Source organism: Ursus americanus, chromosome 26 (assembly GCF_024610735.1).
Source record: "Ursus americanus isolate L20-20 chromosome 26, mUrsAme1.1.p, whole genome shotgun sequence".
Classification (NCBI taxonomy): domain Eukaryota; kingdom Metazoa; phylum Chordata; class Mammalia; order Carnivora; family Ursidae; genus Ursus; species Ursus americanus.
The window spans coordinates 625,341-641,833 of record NC_142152.1 but is presented as its reverse complement, the minus strand read 5'-3'; the positions used below and the strand labels follow the sequence as shown (position 1 = coordinate 641,833).

At 36.8% G+C, this 16,493-nt stretch overlaps 1 protein-coding gene across 5 annotated transcripts in view; it reads left to right on the top strand.

The window, feature by feature from the left end:
- KIAA0586 (KIAA0586 ortholog) overlaps window positions 1-16,493 on the top strand; it is a 116,475-nt gene that overhangs the window by 41,310 nt on the left and 58,672 nt on the right. For all 5 annotated transcript variants that reach the window (XM_045810360.2, XM_045810361.2, XM_045810358.2 and 2 more), the window contains exons 21-27: window positions 703-821; window positions 4,278-4,477; window positions 7,416-7,575; window positions 8,550-8,769; window positions 9,296-9,552; window positions 10,510-10,586; window positions 15,285-15,419. In XM_045810360.2, coding sequence (XP_045666316.2) covers window positions 703-821; window positions 4,278-4,477; window positions 7,416-7,575; window positions 8,550-8,769; window positions 9,296-9,552; window positions 10,510-10,586; window positions 15,285-15,419 — 1,168 coding nt within the window. The remainder of the gene's footprint in view (window positions 1-702; window positions 822-4,277; window positions 4,478-7,415; window positions 7,576-8,549; window positions 8,770-9,295; window positions 9,553-10,509; window positions 10,587-15,284; window positions 15,420-16,493) is intronic.

Genomic DNA, 16,493 nt, shown 5'->3' with positions numbered 1-16,493 from the left:
AACATATACCAAATTGTTAGTTGTGTTTATCTCTGAATCTGGGATTACGTATGAGCCTTATCTATTTTTTTAACATATATTTTCTAATTTCTCTACAAGTAGTATCTATTACGTGTATAATAATTTTTCATCAGCCTCTTAGATGCTCTAAAGAAATGTACAGAAGTGGTCTCCGATTGTGTTCCCCTTTTCCTTCCACCTCTCCTTCCTCTTTAATTTCCTAAAAATGACCTTGGAAATAAATTGTCTTTCCTTTTTAAGAGGGAAACTACCTGTATTGCAGTCTATATATTTATTTCTTTGAAGAGAGGGCAGTTGGACTTTTTTTCTAACTCTGCTCTTGTGTGCTTTTGTGTGGGTGCTTTCAGAGCAGGGAACCCAACATTTTAGGTGCATGATATGTCAGATAATCCTAGACCTAAACTTTATTATGAATTTAAGAGGTCTGTTAAACTTTTCATTAGACTAATCAGCAAGTTTATTGAATCAAATTTAAATTTGTCTCCCAAAGGGAGATTCTGTTTCATGTGGCTTATTTCACTGGGAGTTACATTTATTTTTTCTTTCCAGAGTCAACTTTCAGAATTACTACTTCCACATGTAAATGTTTGTGTCCATGGGTAAAGTTTATTTTTAAGGGTGTTATTTCTAACACCTTATACATTCAATCAAATTTAGGAATTCTCAACTTTTATTCCCCAGGGTAGAACAAGAAATAATGTCAAGAATTATCTCTGGGCTCTTTCCAATCCAACAACAAGCCATACCCAATGTCAGCGCTTCAGTCAGTGAGGCAAGTGAACCATTGACTTCTGGCATCGGTAAGTGAAATGGAAACTTTTACTTTTTTTTGGTATTGAAAGATAAAACCTTGGGGCACTTGCATGGCTCAGTTGGTTGAGCAACTGAGCTCTTGATTTCGGCTCAGGTCATGATCTCATGAGTTGTAGGATAGAGCCCCACATTGGGCTTTGTGCTCAGTGGGGAGTCTGCTTGAGATTCTCTTTCCCTCTGCCCCTCCCTGCACACGTGTGCTCTCTCTCACAAATAAATAAATAAATCTTTAAAAAAAAAGATAAAACCTTCAAGTCATGGGTTTATATATTTTAGGGGTCAGGTATTCCTTGGCTGACAAAAGATAGGGTCTTACTTCCAATATCGTTTCCCTGTTCTCTATAGTGGAGGTAAGTTTTCTCTCACCTCCGTATTTCATACCGCATTTCATACTGCAGCATTCAGATTATTCTATCCTTCCATCCCTCCCGCCCCAAATCTATTACTTCCCATAGCATTTTGTATATATCTTTGGTATGGGAACTATCAGATTGGATTACGATTGGCTTACATATCTGTTTCACTAGACTATAAATTACTCAGGATTACGGATGTTTCTCCTTTAGCGTCTAGCCTTTGACACCTAGTAAGACTTTAGGTATCCGCTGAATGGACGATTGAGCCTCTTTACGGAACCCAATCATTCTCTTCTTTTTATCCTTCCTCCTGTTCTTCTTCTGTCTTCTTTCCTTCCTTCTTCTTCCTTTTCTTCCCCCTTCTTTCCTCTTTACCCCCTTCCTTTTTCATCAGCTTTTTTGAGGTATAGTTGACTTGCCATAACATTCACCAATTCTAAGTGTGTAGTTTGATGAGTTTTGATAAATAAACACGACTGTGTATTAGCCACACAATCATGATAGAGAAAAACACTTCCATCATTCCAAAAAGTTCATTCATGCCACTTTGTAGTCAGTTCCTCACCCCTCCCACACCTACTGGGCCATAACAGCCACTGATCTGCTTTCTAGCAGATTTTTGCCTTTACTAGAATTTTATATATATGTAGTCGTATAATATGTAGCCTTTGTGCCTGCCTTTATTTAGCATAAGGCTTTGACAATCATGTTTTATGCCTGTAGTATTATTACATTGTATGGATCTATCATTTGTTAACCCATTTACCAGTTGGTGGAAATTTGTAGTCTTTTAGTTTGGGGCTATTATAAATAAAGCTATGAGATGGATATTTCCAAGCAAATCTTTTAGACACATCTTTTAATTTCTCTTGGTCATATGGTAAATAGATGTTTCACTTTATAAGAAACTGCTCAATGTTTTTAGAGCTGCTGCTCTATTTTGTATTCCCAGCCAGCAGTGCATGAGCACTCCAGTTGCTCTACATTCTCACCAGCACTCGGTGTTGTCAGTGTTTTGATTGTAGACATTCTGTAAGCATGTAGAGATACCTCATTTATTTGCATTTTCCTAATGACTAATGATGTGCGTTTTTTTAATGTGCTTGTTTGCCACCTGTACACTTACTTTGGCAAAATGTCCTTTTAAATCTTTTGCCCATTTTTAAGTTGAGGTTTATGTCTTCCTATTACTTAGTTGTAAGAGTTCTTTATTTATTCTGGATGCAAGTCCTTTATTGGATACGTTCTGCAAATATGTTTTCCTAATTTGTATCGTGCCTTTTTGTTTTCTCAGCATTATCTTTTTTTATTTTTAAAGGTTTTATTTTATTCATTTGAGAGAGACAGAGCACAAGCAGGGCGAGAGGCAGAGGGAGAAGGAGAAGCAGACTCCCCACTGAGCTGGGAGCCTAATGTGGGGGGGACCCGGAGATGGTGACCTGAGCTGAAGGCAGACGCTTAACCATCTGAGCCACCCAGGTGCCCCCTCAGCATTATCTTTTGAAAAACAAAAGGTTGGGGCACCTGGGTGGCTCAGCCAGTTAAGCATCTGCCTTCAGCTCAGGTCATGATCCTGGGGTCCTGGGATTGAACCCTGCATTGGGCTCTCTGCTGGGTGAGGAGCCTGCTTCTCCCTCTCCCTCAGCCTCTCCCTCTGTGGCTCCCCCTGCTTGTGCTCTCTCACTCTTGGTCTCTCTCAAATAAATAAATAAAATCTTAAAAAAAAAAAAAAAGGAAAGAAAAAGAAAACCAAAAGGTTAATTTTGATGAATTTTAATTTATCAATTTTCCTTTTATAGTTTGTGGTTTTTGACATATTATTTATGAATTTTTCTAAAGATCATTAATCTTTTCTCCTATGTTTTCTTCTAGAAGATGTATAGCTTCAGACTATGCATTTAGGTTTATGGTACATCTTGAGTTAATTTTGATCCCTACTTTAGACCATACACGAAAATTTTTTTTCAGTATAAGGATATCCAATTGTTTTAGCATTATTTGTTGAAAAGGTTATCCTTTCTACCAATGAATTGCCTTGACACTATTGTTGAAAATCAGTTGACTATGTATGGATCTGTTTCTGGGCTTTCTGTTCTGTCCCTTGATCTATAAGTCTATTTTTATGTCAATACCACACATTATTGTAATTTAAAAATAAGTCTTGAAATTGGATTGTGTGAGTTCTTCGAATTTGTTCTTTTTTTAAAGATGTTATTTATTTGAGAGAGAAAGAAAGAGCATGCTCATGAGCATGACCGGGGGGAGGGGCAGACTTCCCACTAAGTGCAGAGCCCACCCTGGGGCCTGACACAGGGCTCGATGAGGGGTTCTATCTCAGGACCCTGAGATCATGACCTGAGCCAAAATCAGACACTTGCTGATGTACCTGAAACTAGAAGGAAGGAAGGTTTGTCTTCATATTTATGAAGCAGCTACTATTTCTCTAAAATCCCCCACAGTCATTGGATCTTTGTGTCTTATTTTTTATTTATTCATGTATTTATTTATTTATTTATTTTAAAGATTTATTTGAGAGAGAGAGTGCGAGAGAGAGAGCAGGAGTGGAGGGGAGGGGCAGAGGGAGAGGGAGAAACAAGCTCTCCACTGGGCAGGGAGCACATCTCTGGGCTCGATCCCGGGACCCTGGGGCCATGACCTGAGCCAAAGGTAGACACTCAACTGACTGAGCCACCCAGGTGCCCCTGTGTCTTTGTGTTTTGACCAAGATTTGTCGTAGGGTTTCCTATTGCCCTGTTCTTGGAAATGTGGGTTGTTTTCAGATGAGAACATTTAATGTGTATGCAAGTCCTTTTTATCACTAAATTCTGAAGTGGTAAGGAAGAGGCCATGTAAGTAAAGTTTTCAGCTGGGTGTTTTCCTCCCCTTTTTGGTTTGTTAAAGAGGGTGTTCATTATGTGAGTTATCATCTTATTCTCTTTTATAATAAGTAATTTTGTATTTTTATTCTTCCTCCTTCCCCTTTATACAAATATGTTTGTATCTCTAAAATTTTAAGAATTAAGATTTGGATTGCAGGCATGTTTCTTGCACACTTATACTGAAATTCTTTCTTTTTTTTTTTTTTAGTGGAAGGAACAAGCAGTGGTGCCCTCCAGCTTTTTGTTGATGCTGGGGTTCCTGTGAATTCAGACATGATTAGCCATTTTGTGAATGAGGCTCTTGGTGAGACCATTGCTATCATGCTGGGTGACAGAGAAGCCAAGAAGCAAGGTCCTGTGGCTACAAGTGTTTCTGGGGATGTTTCAGCAAGCAACACATACTTGCCGGTAGGAGTGACTCTCCTTTCATGACTTGGAGTCCTGGGAATTTTTGATACATTTATTAAAAAACAGTAAGATGGACAAATTTTAAATTAGGTATCATAATATCATAGTTTGTGGTGGACATCGATTTTTTGTTGCTATGATATAGTAATATTTTCCCCAGCATTTTACTTTAAAAAATTTTAAATCTATAGAAAAGTTGAAAGTATAATACAATGAATGTTTATGTACCCTTTATCTAATATTTACCAATTGATAACTTTTTGACATATTTTATCTGTCTTTGTATGTTGTATATTTAAAAATCATTTGAAAGTTGCAGATATCATGACATTTCACTTCTGAAAGCGTCAGTAGTATCTCCTAAGAACGAGGTACTTTATTACATAATCAAAATGCCATCATCATACTCCTGAAGAAATTTAACATTGAAACATTAATATTATGTTATACAGAGTCTGTATTCAAATTTCCCTGTTGTTCAACAAATATCCTTTATGGATTTTTTAAAAATTCAAAATATAGCTAATGTTCACACATTACTTTTGGTTATTATATCAACTGCTCTTTTTAATCTTTAAAAGTAAATATATTTTTAGGGACTTTTGTTGTTTGTTTCATCAGCCTTACTATGCTAAATAGTTTCTGATCTATTATAGGAGCATGGAATTATACAAAACCAAAATAGACTCTCTACTACTGCCAGCTGTTTAAAACTTTGTAGTCACTTCTGATTCTGTAGATCACGAGGACATCAGTTTATGTAGGTGAAATATTTAAACTACCTCATTTGAGGTATAAACATAAAGTTACATATTTGAATTTTATAGAGATTGGTATAATGTAATCAGCGTGATGTGATTTGGTACATGGTTTTGGTCTTTTTTAGCTCATTGGTCATGTATTCAGTGCAATGTTGTCAGGGTTATGGCTTTACGTTGGTATATTTTCTGCCTGTATACTGCATATACTGTCATGAGGGTGATTGAATGAGAAAATGTAGAAAAATCAGTTTGAATAGGCAGTATATACAATTGTTAAGAGCATGGACTTAGGAGTTGGGGAGATCTGAATTTGAACCCTCAGCTCTGTTGCTTTAGTTTGATATATATAATAGAGAAAATACATAGAGTTTAAATAACCAAGACTTTACCAAAATCTGCTTACGGAGTAGCTAGGAAGGCAAGCTCCCTTCCCCCACTGCCATATTGTTCATTATCTTCAGAATTGTCATGACTTTTCTGGGCCCTTTGATCTTCCAAATATACATTAAAATTTAGTTTTCAGGTGCCATGAAAGATTTTTTTGGGGTTTTTATGGGAATTGATCTGATTTTGATTGGTTTAATTTGGAGAGAATTGACACCTTTATGATACTGTTACCATCTTAGCCAAGATTTTGTGGAAGATATAGTGAGATGATGAATGAAAAGAGCTTAATCTAGTGTCTGGAATTTAGTACTCAATAACTAATTGTCTATCATCATTATCCATTACCAATACTAATTAGAATACCTTCAAATTCTCTCATGGTGATGGTCAGTAGCATTATATTTGAAAACAGTGCTCTAATTCTGTAGTTTGTGTAGTCAAGAGGAAAGAAAGAAAGGCTGAGAATATGCTAATTATTAAGCAGTGCCGTAGAATTTCTAATATGCTTCACGATTTTAAAATTGCGTATCAAGCGCCTGAGTGGCCCAGTTGGTTAAGCATCTGTCTTCGGCTCAGGTCATGATCCCAAGGTTCTGGGATTGAGTCCCGCATCAGGCTCCTTGCTCAGTGGGGATCCTGCTTCTCCCTCTGCCTGCCGCTCCCCTGGCTTGTGCTCGCTTGCTGTCTCTCTCTCTGACAAATAAATAAATTAAAATCTTTTAAAAAAGATTAAATAAAAGTACATATCAATTTTCAACGTAGAATCAGAGTAAAGACTAATTATCCTCCTGTGTACCCATGTTTTAGAATGAGGAGAAAAAAGACAATGTATTTGAAAATAGGTAAAAGACATGTCTAGACAGTTCATGCACACAAAAGAAATACAAATGGCCCATATACATATATAAAAAATGGTCAATATCACTGATAATAAGAAAAAAATCACTGAAACCTCATTTTTACTTATTAGATTGGTAAAATGCTAGAAGTTTGATAATGACATTGTGTAGAAAACTTTGGAGAAATGGGAGTTCTCACACCTTCTTGTGGTTAGTGTACAATAGTATAACCCTGCAGAGGGAAATTTGGCAATATGTATTTAAATTATAAATGCAATTAACCCTTTAACCAAGCAGTCCCAGTTTTAGGAAGTTATCCCACAGATAATCTATACACATATGAAATGTCTTCAGTCAAAATTACATTTGATGACTCTGGGGAAGGGAATTAGGTAGACAGGATACGGCTAGGAACGGAGACTTAATTCGCACTTTCTTTTGTAGCTTTTTAAATTGAATAATTACCTATTTAACAAATCCATTTTAAAGTGTTTACTTTTACCTTTCTCAGTATTTTCCATCTCCATATTATCTTCATTTTAGCCACCCCCCTGCTTTTTCTTATCCTTCCATTGCTTTTTACAAGCTCTGTGCTTTTGTGCTTAAAGGCTGTTCTTTGATACCTTGTCAGTTAAAATACTTCCTTTCTATTACATGGCCTACCCAGCTTGTGTTTGCATTTGATCTTCAGCTGCATATTCACTGTATTTTCCTCTCTGTATTAGAAGAGGGAGCCTTAGATTTCTTTGGGGCCTACTTCAGAGGCAGAGCTATTTCAATAGCCTGAGGCTCTCTGCAGGCTAGTCTTGAAACTAACAGCTAGAAGTTCAAGGTAGGGCTCCATTTCTTCCCCATTCATTTAAATTCTCTGTAATCTCTGAATGAGCTCATTTCATTGTTTTACATTATCTTTATTTGGGTGATATTGATATCTTATTTTATTTATTTTAGGCAAGAGTATGTACCCCAGTGGCTACCCCACAGCCAACTCCTCCTCTCTCACCTTCATCACTTCCTAAGGAGCGTGTGTTAGTAAAAACTCCAGATTCTTCTCCCTGTGGTTCAGATCATGATTTAGCTATTCCTGCGAAAGAAATATTTGCTGAGAAAGGTAGAAACCTTATTTCTGTACGTCAGTTTTCATCTAATAACTATTACCTAGGATTACATGATTTATTTTATGTTTTATAGATTAGTATCCACATACCTTTTGCTTATTAGGTTTTTTTTTTTTTTAAGATTTTATTTATTTATTCGACAGATATAGAGACAGCCAGCGAGAGAAGGAACACAAGCAGGGGGAGTGGGAGAGGAAGAAGCAGGCTCATAGCAGAGGAGCCTGATGTGGGGCTCGATCCCATAACGCCGGGATCACGCCCTGAGCCGAAGGCAGACGCCTAACCGCTGTGCCACCCAGGCGCCCCTGCTTATTAGGTTTTAGTAAATCATTTTTTCTTGTAAGGAAACTGAGAAATTGGTTGCCACTTTTTAAAGTATATGATCTAGGGGCACCTGGCTGCCTTAGTCAGGAGAGCATGCGACTCTTGATCTTAAGGTTATAAGTTCAAGCCCCACACTGGGCTTAGAGATTACTTAAAAAAATAAAGCGTCTTAAAAAAAAAAAAAACTGTTAAAAAAATGTATAGGATCTAATACACACCTAGACTACTTTTAAGTTCAGGAGCGCCTGGGTAGCTCAGTCGGTTAAACATCTGCCTTCAGCTAAGGTCATGATCCCGGAATCCTGCATCGGGCTCCCTGCTCAGCGGGGAATCTGATTCTCCCTCTGCCCCTCACCCCACTCGTGCTCTCTCTCTCTCTCAAATAAATAAATAAAATCTTTTTTTAAAAAGACTACTTTTAAGTTCATGGCAGTGTAAAAGTGATAGGTCTTTTAAAGATTATTTTTAGACTTTACTAAATTTCGGAATTTTCCCATTAATGGCCATTATTATTATTATTAATTATTGCTATTATTTGTACACCAAAATGTTAAGAAATTCCTGAAACAACATATTTCGCCTTCCTATGGAGTTGTTTACTGACTTTTATCTTTTAATTTCTTTTTAAACAAAAAATCTTTAGGAAATGATACACCTGCCATCACCCTTGTTAATACCCCAGCGGTTACCCCTGCTACTACCCCTCCTCCTGCAGCAGCTTTTTCCCCAACTTTGTCAGAGATTTCCATGGAGAAATTGAAGCTCTCCAGCCCAGAGCTTCCTAAGCCGTGGAGCGATGGAGACCTGCCACTGGAAGAAGAGAATCCTAACTCTCTTCAAGAAGAACTTCACCCGAGAGCTATGTAAATGATAATATATTCACTTTCAGTAACTGCATTTCATCTTAAGTTGGCGTAGATGATCCATTGAAAACATCAGAAATGATGAAGCTTTATAAACCACAAGCTACTTTATCCTTTAGTAGAAAGAAGTTTCATAAACTTCAAGTTTTTAAAATTTTCACCAGATTTATTTATGCCTTCAGTTCTTTTTTAAAACATTTTTTGTGAAACTGATTAAAATATATATTGTTATAATATTGTGAGTAAAATAGAAAGCTATTTCTCCCCAGAGTGAATCTTCATTTACGCTGATCAGTTAACTTTTATATTACCGTACAGATTTATTTTAGAGATGGTAGAACTTTCAAGATGGTCTATGATTAAAGTATGAAAACAATTTTGGAAAAATGAATCTTGGTAATTATAGTAGTGCAGATTATAGAAATACTTTCTAAAGGAGGCCTTTGAATCTGTTTTTTTTTAATATAAAAATTAATATAGGCCTTCAGTGACGTATTAAGTTCAAAATATGTCTTTTTCTTCTTAGTGTAATGTCTGTGGCCAAGGAAGAAGAACCTGAGAGTGTGGATTTCCCTGCTCAGCCGGCACCTCCAGAACTTCCAATTCCGTTTACACCACTTCCTACTGGCACCAAGGCCCCTTCCCCCACACAGATGCCGGGTTCCGATTCATCAGCAATGGAGAGCACCTTGAGTGTTACCGTCACTGACACTGAGACTTTAGATAGACCTATCTCTGAAGGAGAGATTTTATTCAACTGTGGTCGAAGAGTGGCTCCCAAGAGTAAGTTACCTTGTATCAATTGATTTCACTGGTTAGATTATTATAATTCCTAAGTAATACTTTCCTATGTCAAGTGTTTTTACTTAATTTTCAGGATTAAACATGGTATAATAGAAAGAATATGGACTCTGCAAGTTAACTTTTCTGTGCCTTAATTTCAGAAAGTAAAATCTTGCTCATAAATCTCACCTTCCAGAAATAATATCACTTTTAATAGTTTGGGGTATACTCTTCCAGTCTGGTGTTTTCTATACAGATGTAGATACCTAAATACGCATACTTGTGTATTTGTGTGTGTGTGTATTTTTACCTTTAAATATAGGATCATACTATATATATTGTTTGAAGCCTGAATTTTTTACCTAATAATATATTGTGGACATCTTTCTATATCAATACATATAGCTGTACCTCATTTTTTTAGTTGTGTGTAGTCTATTAAAACATGCCATAATGGTCAGCATGTAAATTGCTTTCTGTATTTCCATACTATACATAACTCTCCGGCAACCATTCTTACACACACACTTTGTGCACCTATCTGTTAAATTCATTAGAATACATGTCTAGAAGTGGAATTGCTGGATCAGAATATGCACCTTTAAAATAGTGATACGTTGCCAACATACTCTTTAGAAAGGTTAACCGGTTTTTAATTTTAATCAGTTTTTAATTACATCAGTAGTATTTAGGAGTGCCTCTTTCTCAATTTCATAGTTACCATTAATATCTATAGTTCTTTTTAATTTCCGACAAGCTAGTAGGTAAAACGAAAATCTCATCTTTGTTATAAAATGTACTTAAAAAAAAACTGATGAGATTGAGTAGCTTGTGAATTATTATTTATGAACAGTGTTTTTATTGTATTCATTTGAATGTAATGTTCTATGGCTTTATGGTCAGATTATTTACTAGGTTTATGTTCTGTTTTCTAAATTTTTACAATGTAACTTCTAGTTTTAGGAGATGAGGGACTGTATCTGATGAACCTAAATGATAGCTTATCCAGTACTCTGCATGATGCCCTTGAAATGGTAAGAAATTATTGGCTCTGTATTGAATTCTGACACAAAGAATATTTTGATGAATTTGTTGCTATTGATCAGGGTTTTTTCCTCAGATATTTGAGTTATAGGTATAAAATTTAATAAAATATCCATGAAGGAATTTAAGGCTTCTTGCACATTTCATTATCATATTTGCACATTTCATTATCATAATTGTGAGAATGAAAAGAAAATTATTAACTTCTATGGCTCCAGTAGTTGAAAAATACACAGTTAATGTAATTATATAATGAAAATCTAGCTCAGTGCAAATTGTCATATGGGTAGAGTGCCTTTATAATATTTCAAACAGGGCTTTATCTGTTTAAACCTGCTCTCTTATGATGCATTTGTTATTTTTCCCTTATCAGGATTATAATTCTTTGCGCTAAAAATAATTGAATTCATTGGCATAAGAAAAAGAAACTGAAATAGGACACAGTAGTACCAGCACTTCCTAGTTATTACCTAGCTCTATGGAAGAAAAAGTTGGCATTTAAAAACATTATTACAGGGTCTCCTGGGTGGCTCCATTGGTTAAGCTCCTGACTCTTGACTTTGGCTCAGGTCATGATCTCAGGGTCCTGGGATAGAGCCCTGTATTGGGCTCTGCACTCAGCGGGGAGTCTGCTTGAAGATGTTCTCTCTCTCTCTCTCTCTCTCTCTCTCTCTCTCTCCCCCTCTCCCTTTCTCCCCCTGTGCCCCTCCCCTCACTCTCTCTCTCTCGCTTGCTCTCTCAAATAAATAAATAAATCTCTAAGAATATATATATATATATATATATATATATATATATATTATTACAAGGGTGCCTGGGTGGCTCAGTTGGTTAAGCGGCCAACTCTTGATCTCAGCTCAGGTCTTGATCTCTGGGTCATAAGTTCAAGCCCCACATTGAGTCCATGCTAGGCATGGAACCAACTTAAAAAAAAGAAAAAAATATATATATACATACACACACATATATATGAGATTATATTTAAATTATATATAATTATTGCAATATGTGTAATATCAATTAGTATTATAATATATGTAATATCAATTATTACATATCCACATAGAAGTATCATACAGAAATGATGATAGGAATTTTCTTTTGAAATACTATGGAGGAATAGAGATCTTTACTTTTTATATATATTTTTAACCACCTAAGCAAGGGAATGTAGTTGTACTCAACTTTTATCTACATTTATCTATAGCCTTTACTAAGCATTGCTATTATTGTTGCTCTTTTTTAAAAAGTTTGATAATTTTTGACATATGTATATATCTGTAAAGCCATTACCACAATCAAGATAATGAACATATCACCATCCATCACTCCTCAGGGTTTCCTTGTGCCCTTTTTGTAATCTCTCCTCCTCATTTCTTACCAGTCTTCACATCCCCCACACGTCTGCCACAACTGCTGGCCTACTTTCTGTAGCTATAATTAGTTTGCATTTTCTAAAATAACAGAAATGGAATCACCTGGTGTATATTCTTTTTTTTCCAGGTTGCTTTAACTCAGCATAATTATTTTAAGATTCATCTGTGTTGTAGTGTGTATCATAGTTTGTTCCTTTTTATTGCTGAGTAGTAATGTGTTGTACCACAGTTTGTCTATTCACCTGGACATTTAGGGTTTTTTCCAGTTTTGGCTATCACAAATAAAGCAACTATGAAAATTTGTGTATAAGTTTTATATGGACATATGCTTTCATTTCTCTTGGGCAAATACCTAGGAGTGGAATGGATAGGTATGTGATAGGTATATGGTAAACTTTTTAAGAAAAGCTGTTTAATTTGATCTGCTAAAATTTCATGTTGGCCTTTGCATCTATGTTTTATATGAATTACATTTTACAGGAATTACAGGAATCTGCAAAGAGTTTTGGGCTTTGCTCAGGCATGTGGTTAAATTACCTAAAGACAGTTTTACCATTTTGAGTCTTGCTTTAAAGATTCGTGAGGCAACACCAGAGCAGTACTCACTCTAGGGCTATTTGTTTCCTACTGTGGAGGCAAGACCCTTCTAGGCACTCTAGCCAATGCCTCATTAAACGTGGTTTTCCAGCCCACCTGGTAGGAAGAGCTATTGCTCCAGCCCGTTTACACGCCTTGGGCACTGTTGGAGCCAGTGCTTTGTCGAGCCTTATGTGGTTACCTCACATGCGTGTGCTGATCAGTATTCAGTGCTCAAAGGGGACCCTCTGCAGATCTCCAGAGTTCTCTCCCTGTGCAGCTTTCACTTTTCCAGGAGCCTGTCTTACACTCTAGCTGTCTTGACTTCCTTGGAGTTTCAGTCCCATCTTCTCAGCTCAAGGGGCCACTGAGCTCTGCCTGCCTTCTCCCTCCTATGCCGCAGCCTGGAAACTCCCACAGGCAGTGAGGTGGGGCAGTCACGGGGCTCTCCTGATTCGTTTCCATCTCTCAGGGATCACCATCTTTTGTTACCTAATGTCCCATGTCTTGAAATGCAATTTTTTCATATACTTTGTCCATGTTTTAGTAGTTTCAAGGGGTTAGGTAAATCTGAAAGTAAAGTCTGGTGGCATTATTATCTTTCCACTTGTATCATTATACATGATCATGATGAAAACAGAGAGAGTGGTGTATTTTTGAAAAGTCATGTCCTTCTGTCCCTTTATAATCATAACACTAGAAGTTCCTGTAGAGTGACCACTTACAGGGATGTAAACTGGACTGTATATTAAATTCACTGGGGGAGGTTTTAAAAAGTATGCATGCTGGGTCCATCCTCTGATACGCAGATTCAGTAGGTCCTGAGAACTGTATGGTGTCCATACAGTCGTATGGTGTGTACTGTGTAGGCAGTGAGAAGCCTAGACCTGTGTATTTTGAAAAAGTTCCCAGTGTTCTCATGTGTGTCCTTTGTTATATGTGACATCTCATTTTACAGATGAAGTTGAGTGAGGTTACAAGATTGTCCATGTCACATAGCTATTCAGTGACAGATACACAACTCTTTTCATAGATACACGATACCTTTTCTTTTCATTTTAAGCTAATAACTGTAAATTTTGAGTTCTTATTGGGGCTATCTGAATCCTAAAGCTTAAGTTACAAGGGGTTGGGTATATGTCCACGAGCCCCTTTGAAGGCTAGGTAGCATCTTTATATTATTAAGGATACTTAATATTGTTAATCGTATAAAGATGCTGAGTCTGGAAATTAATATAGCCAAGTAACAAAAACTGTTAAAAACAATTTGCTTTACTGTATACAGGGGTATAAAATAATGCATTAAGGAGATTTTTTGTAAGGTTTTAATGGAACAATTACTTCTGTAACAATAATTGTTTATTGAAAGTAATTGAGTCCATTATGAAGAGAGTGGAAGTCACTTTTATGAAATAATATGTGGGGAACGCATAAATGAGATGTCTTTATTTTCAGAGAAGCATTAAACTAACATTTGGCTTAATATGTCATTATGGCATTTATACCCATTCTTAGAACTTTATCATGGTGTTTAAGTTTATGGTAAGTTTTTTGTAAGTTTGTTTAAAGTAATAGCTAAACCAAAATGGGACTAAATGATAACATCTTTTTTTTTCTTCATTTGAAATTGAACTCTAATTTAATGTTTTTGCTAAGCCTAAATCGAATATTCTACAAGTTCATTTTTTAAAAAAAATTTATTCATTTGAGAGAGAGAGAGAGAAAGGAGAGACCAAGAGCAGGGGTGGGGGGTGGGGAGAGGGAGAAGCAGACTCCCCACTGAGCATGGAGACCGATGTCCTGGGCTCATGACCTGAGCTGAAGGCAGAGGCCTAACCGACTGCACCACCCAGGTGCCCCAGATATGCTACAAATTCATAATGAAGTCAAGTATGGTAGTACAGTCTTGAAAATCCAAGAACAACTTGAAGTCCTGTCACCAATAGGCATTTATCTCTATACAGTTGGAAGATAAAGACGTACAGTAATCTAGAGTTAATAAACTTGGTTTCATTACTAGTAAAATACTAAGTAAAACATACTACTGATGGAATTAATAATCTTGTTAATAGTTGTATTTACAAGGGAATCCAGTTTCTCTGACTCTGAGGCCCACACTGTCCTTCGTCTTTGGGGTAGGTCTTAGTTGAAGTACCAGGAAGCCTAGTCTGGGTCCTCCAAGGAGGGCTGCAGTACCTGCTCCCTAGCCAAGGACCAAAGGTCAGCCCAGAGGCAAAGGGACAATCAAAGGTCTATAGGTGCCTTAACAGATTTCTGCAGTTTTTCATTTTTCCCTGTGGTCCAGGTTTCAGCATCCCTGCAGTGCTCTGCCCCCATCACCACACTGTGGTGTTGCTTTGGGTGCTGCATAAATATGAGGCAGGAAACTGTGTGAGCCACAAACTTGATGGCCCTCCACAAAACATTTATGAATCATTATAGCTCAGTCACTTGGGAGAGAGGGTCCAGTTTTCACGTGTATTATAATAAATGTCCAGTTTCATTGTAACCAAATTATTTTATACTATTGTTTCTATTTGAGGCAAACTAAAGAGTTGTTAGTGTAGTCAAATGGAAATGAGAACTAGATGAAAATAAGAGTCCACCTTCTTTCCATAAAGCACTAATATGACCATTTTCATGATGGCCAGTATGCTTCATTAATCATAAATCAAGAAAAATGCAAGTGTTTCATAGAACTTTTTGTTATGTTAATTGTCTTTATATTTCATTCAGGAAGATGATCCTCCCAGCGAAGGACAAGTGATTAGGATGCCCCATAAAAAAATTCATGCAGATGCAATTCTTTCTCTTCTTGCTAAACAAAACCAGGACTCCTTGGTTTCACAGCAAGCAGTCTATTATTCAGAGGTACTTATTAACCTTAATGATTTTTGTTTTCTTTTGGTTTGGTCTAAATACAGGAAAAATAACAAAAATATTCCTACTTTTAGTGAAAGCATGCTAATTCTTCAACTTATTCAGGGGTCAACCTTATAGTAATTTTAACCTGAAATCAGAGTGCTAGAGTTTTACAGCTGAAAGGAATTTAGGCCATCTGTTCAGTCTTCTTGTTCTACAGCTGAAAAAACTGAAGCCCTTTTAAATGATTTGTGAGGCTCTCCCTTCCTTCCTTCCTTCCTTCCTTCCTTCCTTCCTTCCCTCCCTCCCTCCCTCCCTCCCTCCCTCCCTCCCTCCTTCCCTCCCTACCTCCCTTCTTTCTTCCTCCCTTCTTTCTTCCTTCCTTTCTTTCTTTCTTTCTTTCTTTCTTTCTTTCTTTCTTTTTCTTTTCTTTTCTTTTCTTTTCTTTTCTTTTCTTTTCTTTTCTTTTCTTTTCTTTTCTTTTCTTTCCTTTCCTTTCCTTTTCTTTTCTTTTCTTTGTCTTTCTCCATTACTGAATACTACATGCCAGACAGAGTCTTAGAAAAGGTAAAAAGATGAAGGAGACAGGACGCTACCCTTAGGAAGCTTACAGTTCTGTAGGGAAAAAAGGGCTTAACAATTACTCTGTAGTTGATAACTGATCAAAATATTTAGAAAGTGTTGGATATTATCTCAGTGTGAATAGCACTTTAAATAAAAAGAAAAGTCTGGAGAAGTCGGTGGAACTAGATGATCATAAGGAACCTTTTAAGCCATGGAAAGGATTAGGCACTGTCGAGGCTATTAAGCTATTTTGGGCGAGGAGGTCACAAGGTAAGATACTTAGGAAGGAATATGGAGGTTTTATAATCCAGTCCAGGTGTTTGGAGGGGAAGGCGAAGGAATGAATCCTGATCCGGTTTCACCTGCAACTTTTCATCCCAGATGAAAGCTCCCTAATGTTACTCTTACTCTGGGGCGCCAGTGTCTGCAGTCTGGGTTGTTGCCAAGATCAATGATACTTATGAGTATGAGAGCACTTGGTGAGTAGGCAAGCTAAAGCTTCAGTAGAGTCATAGAGTA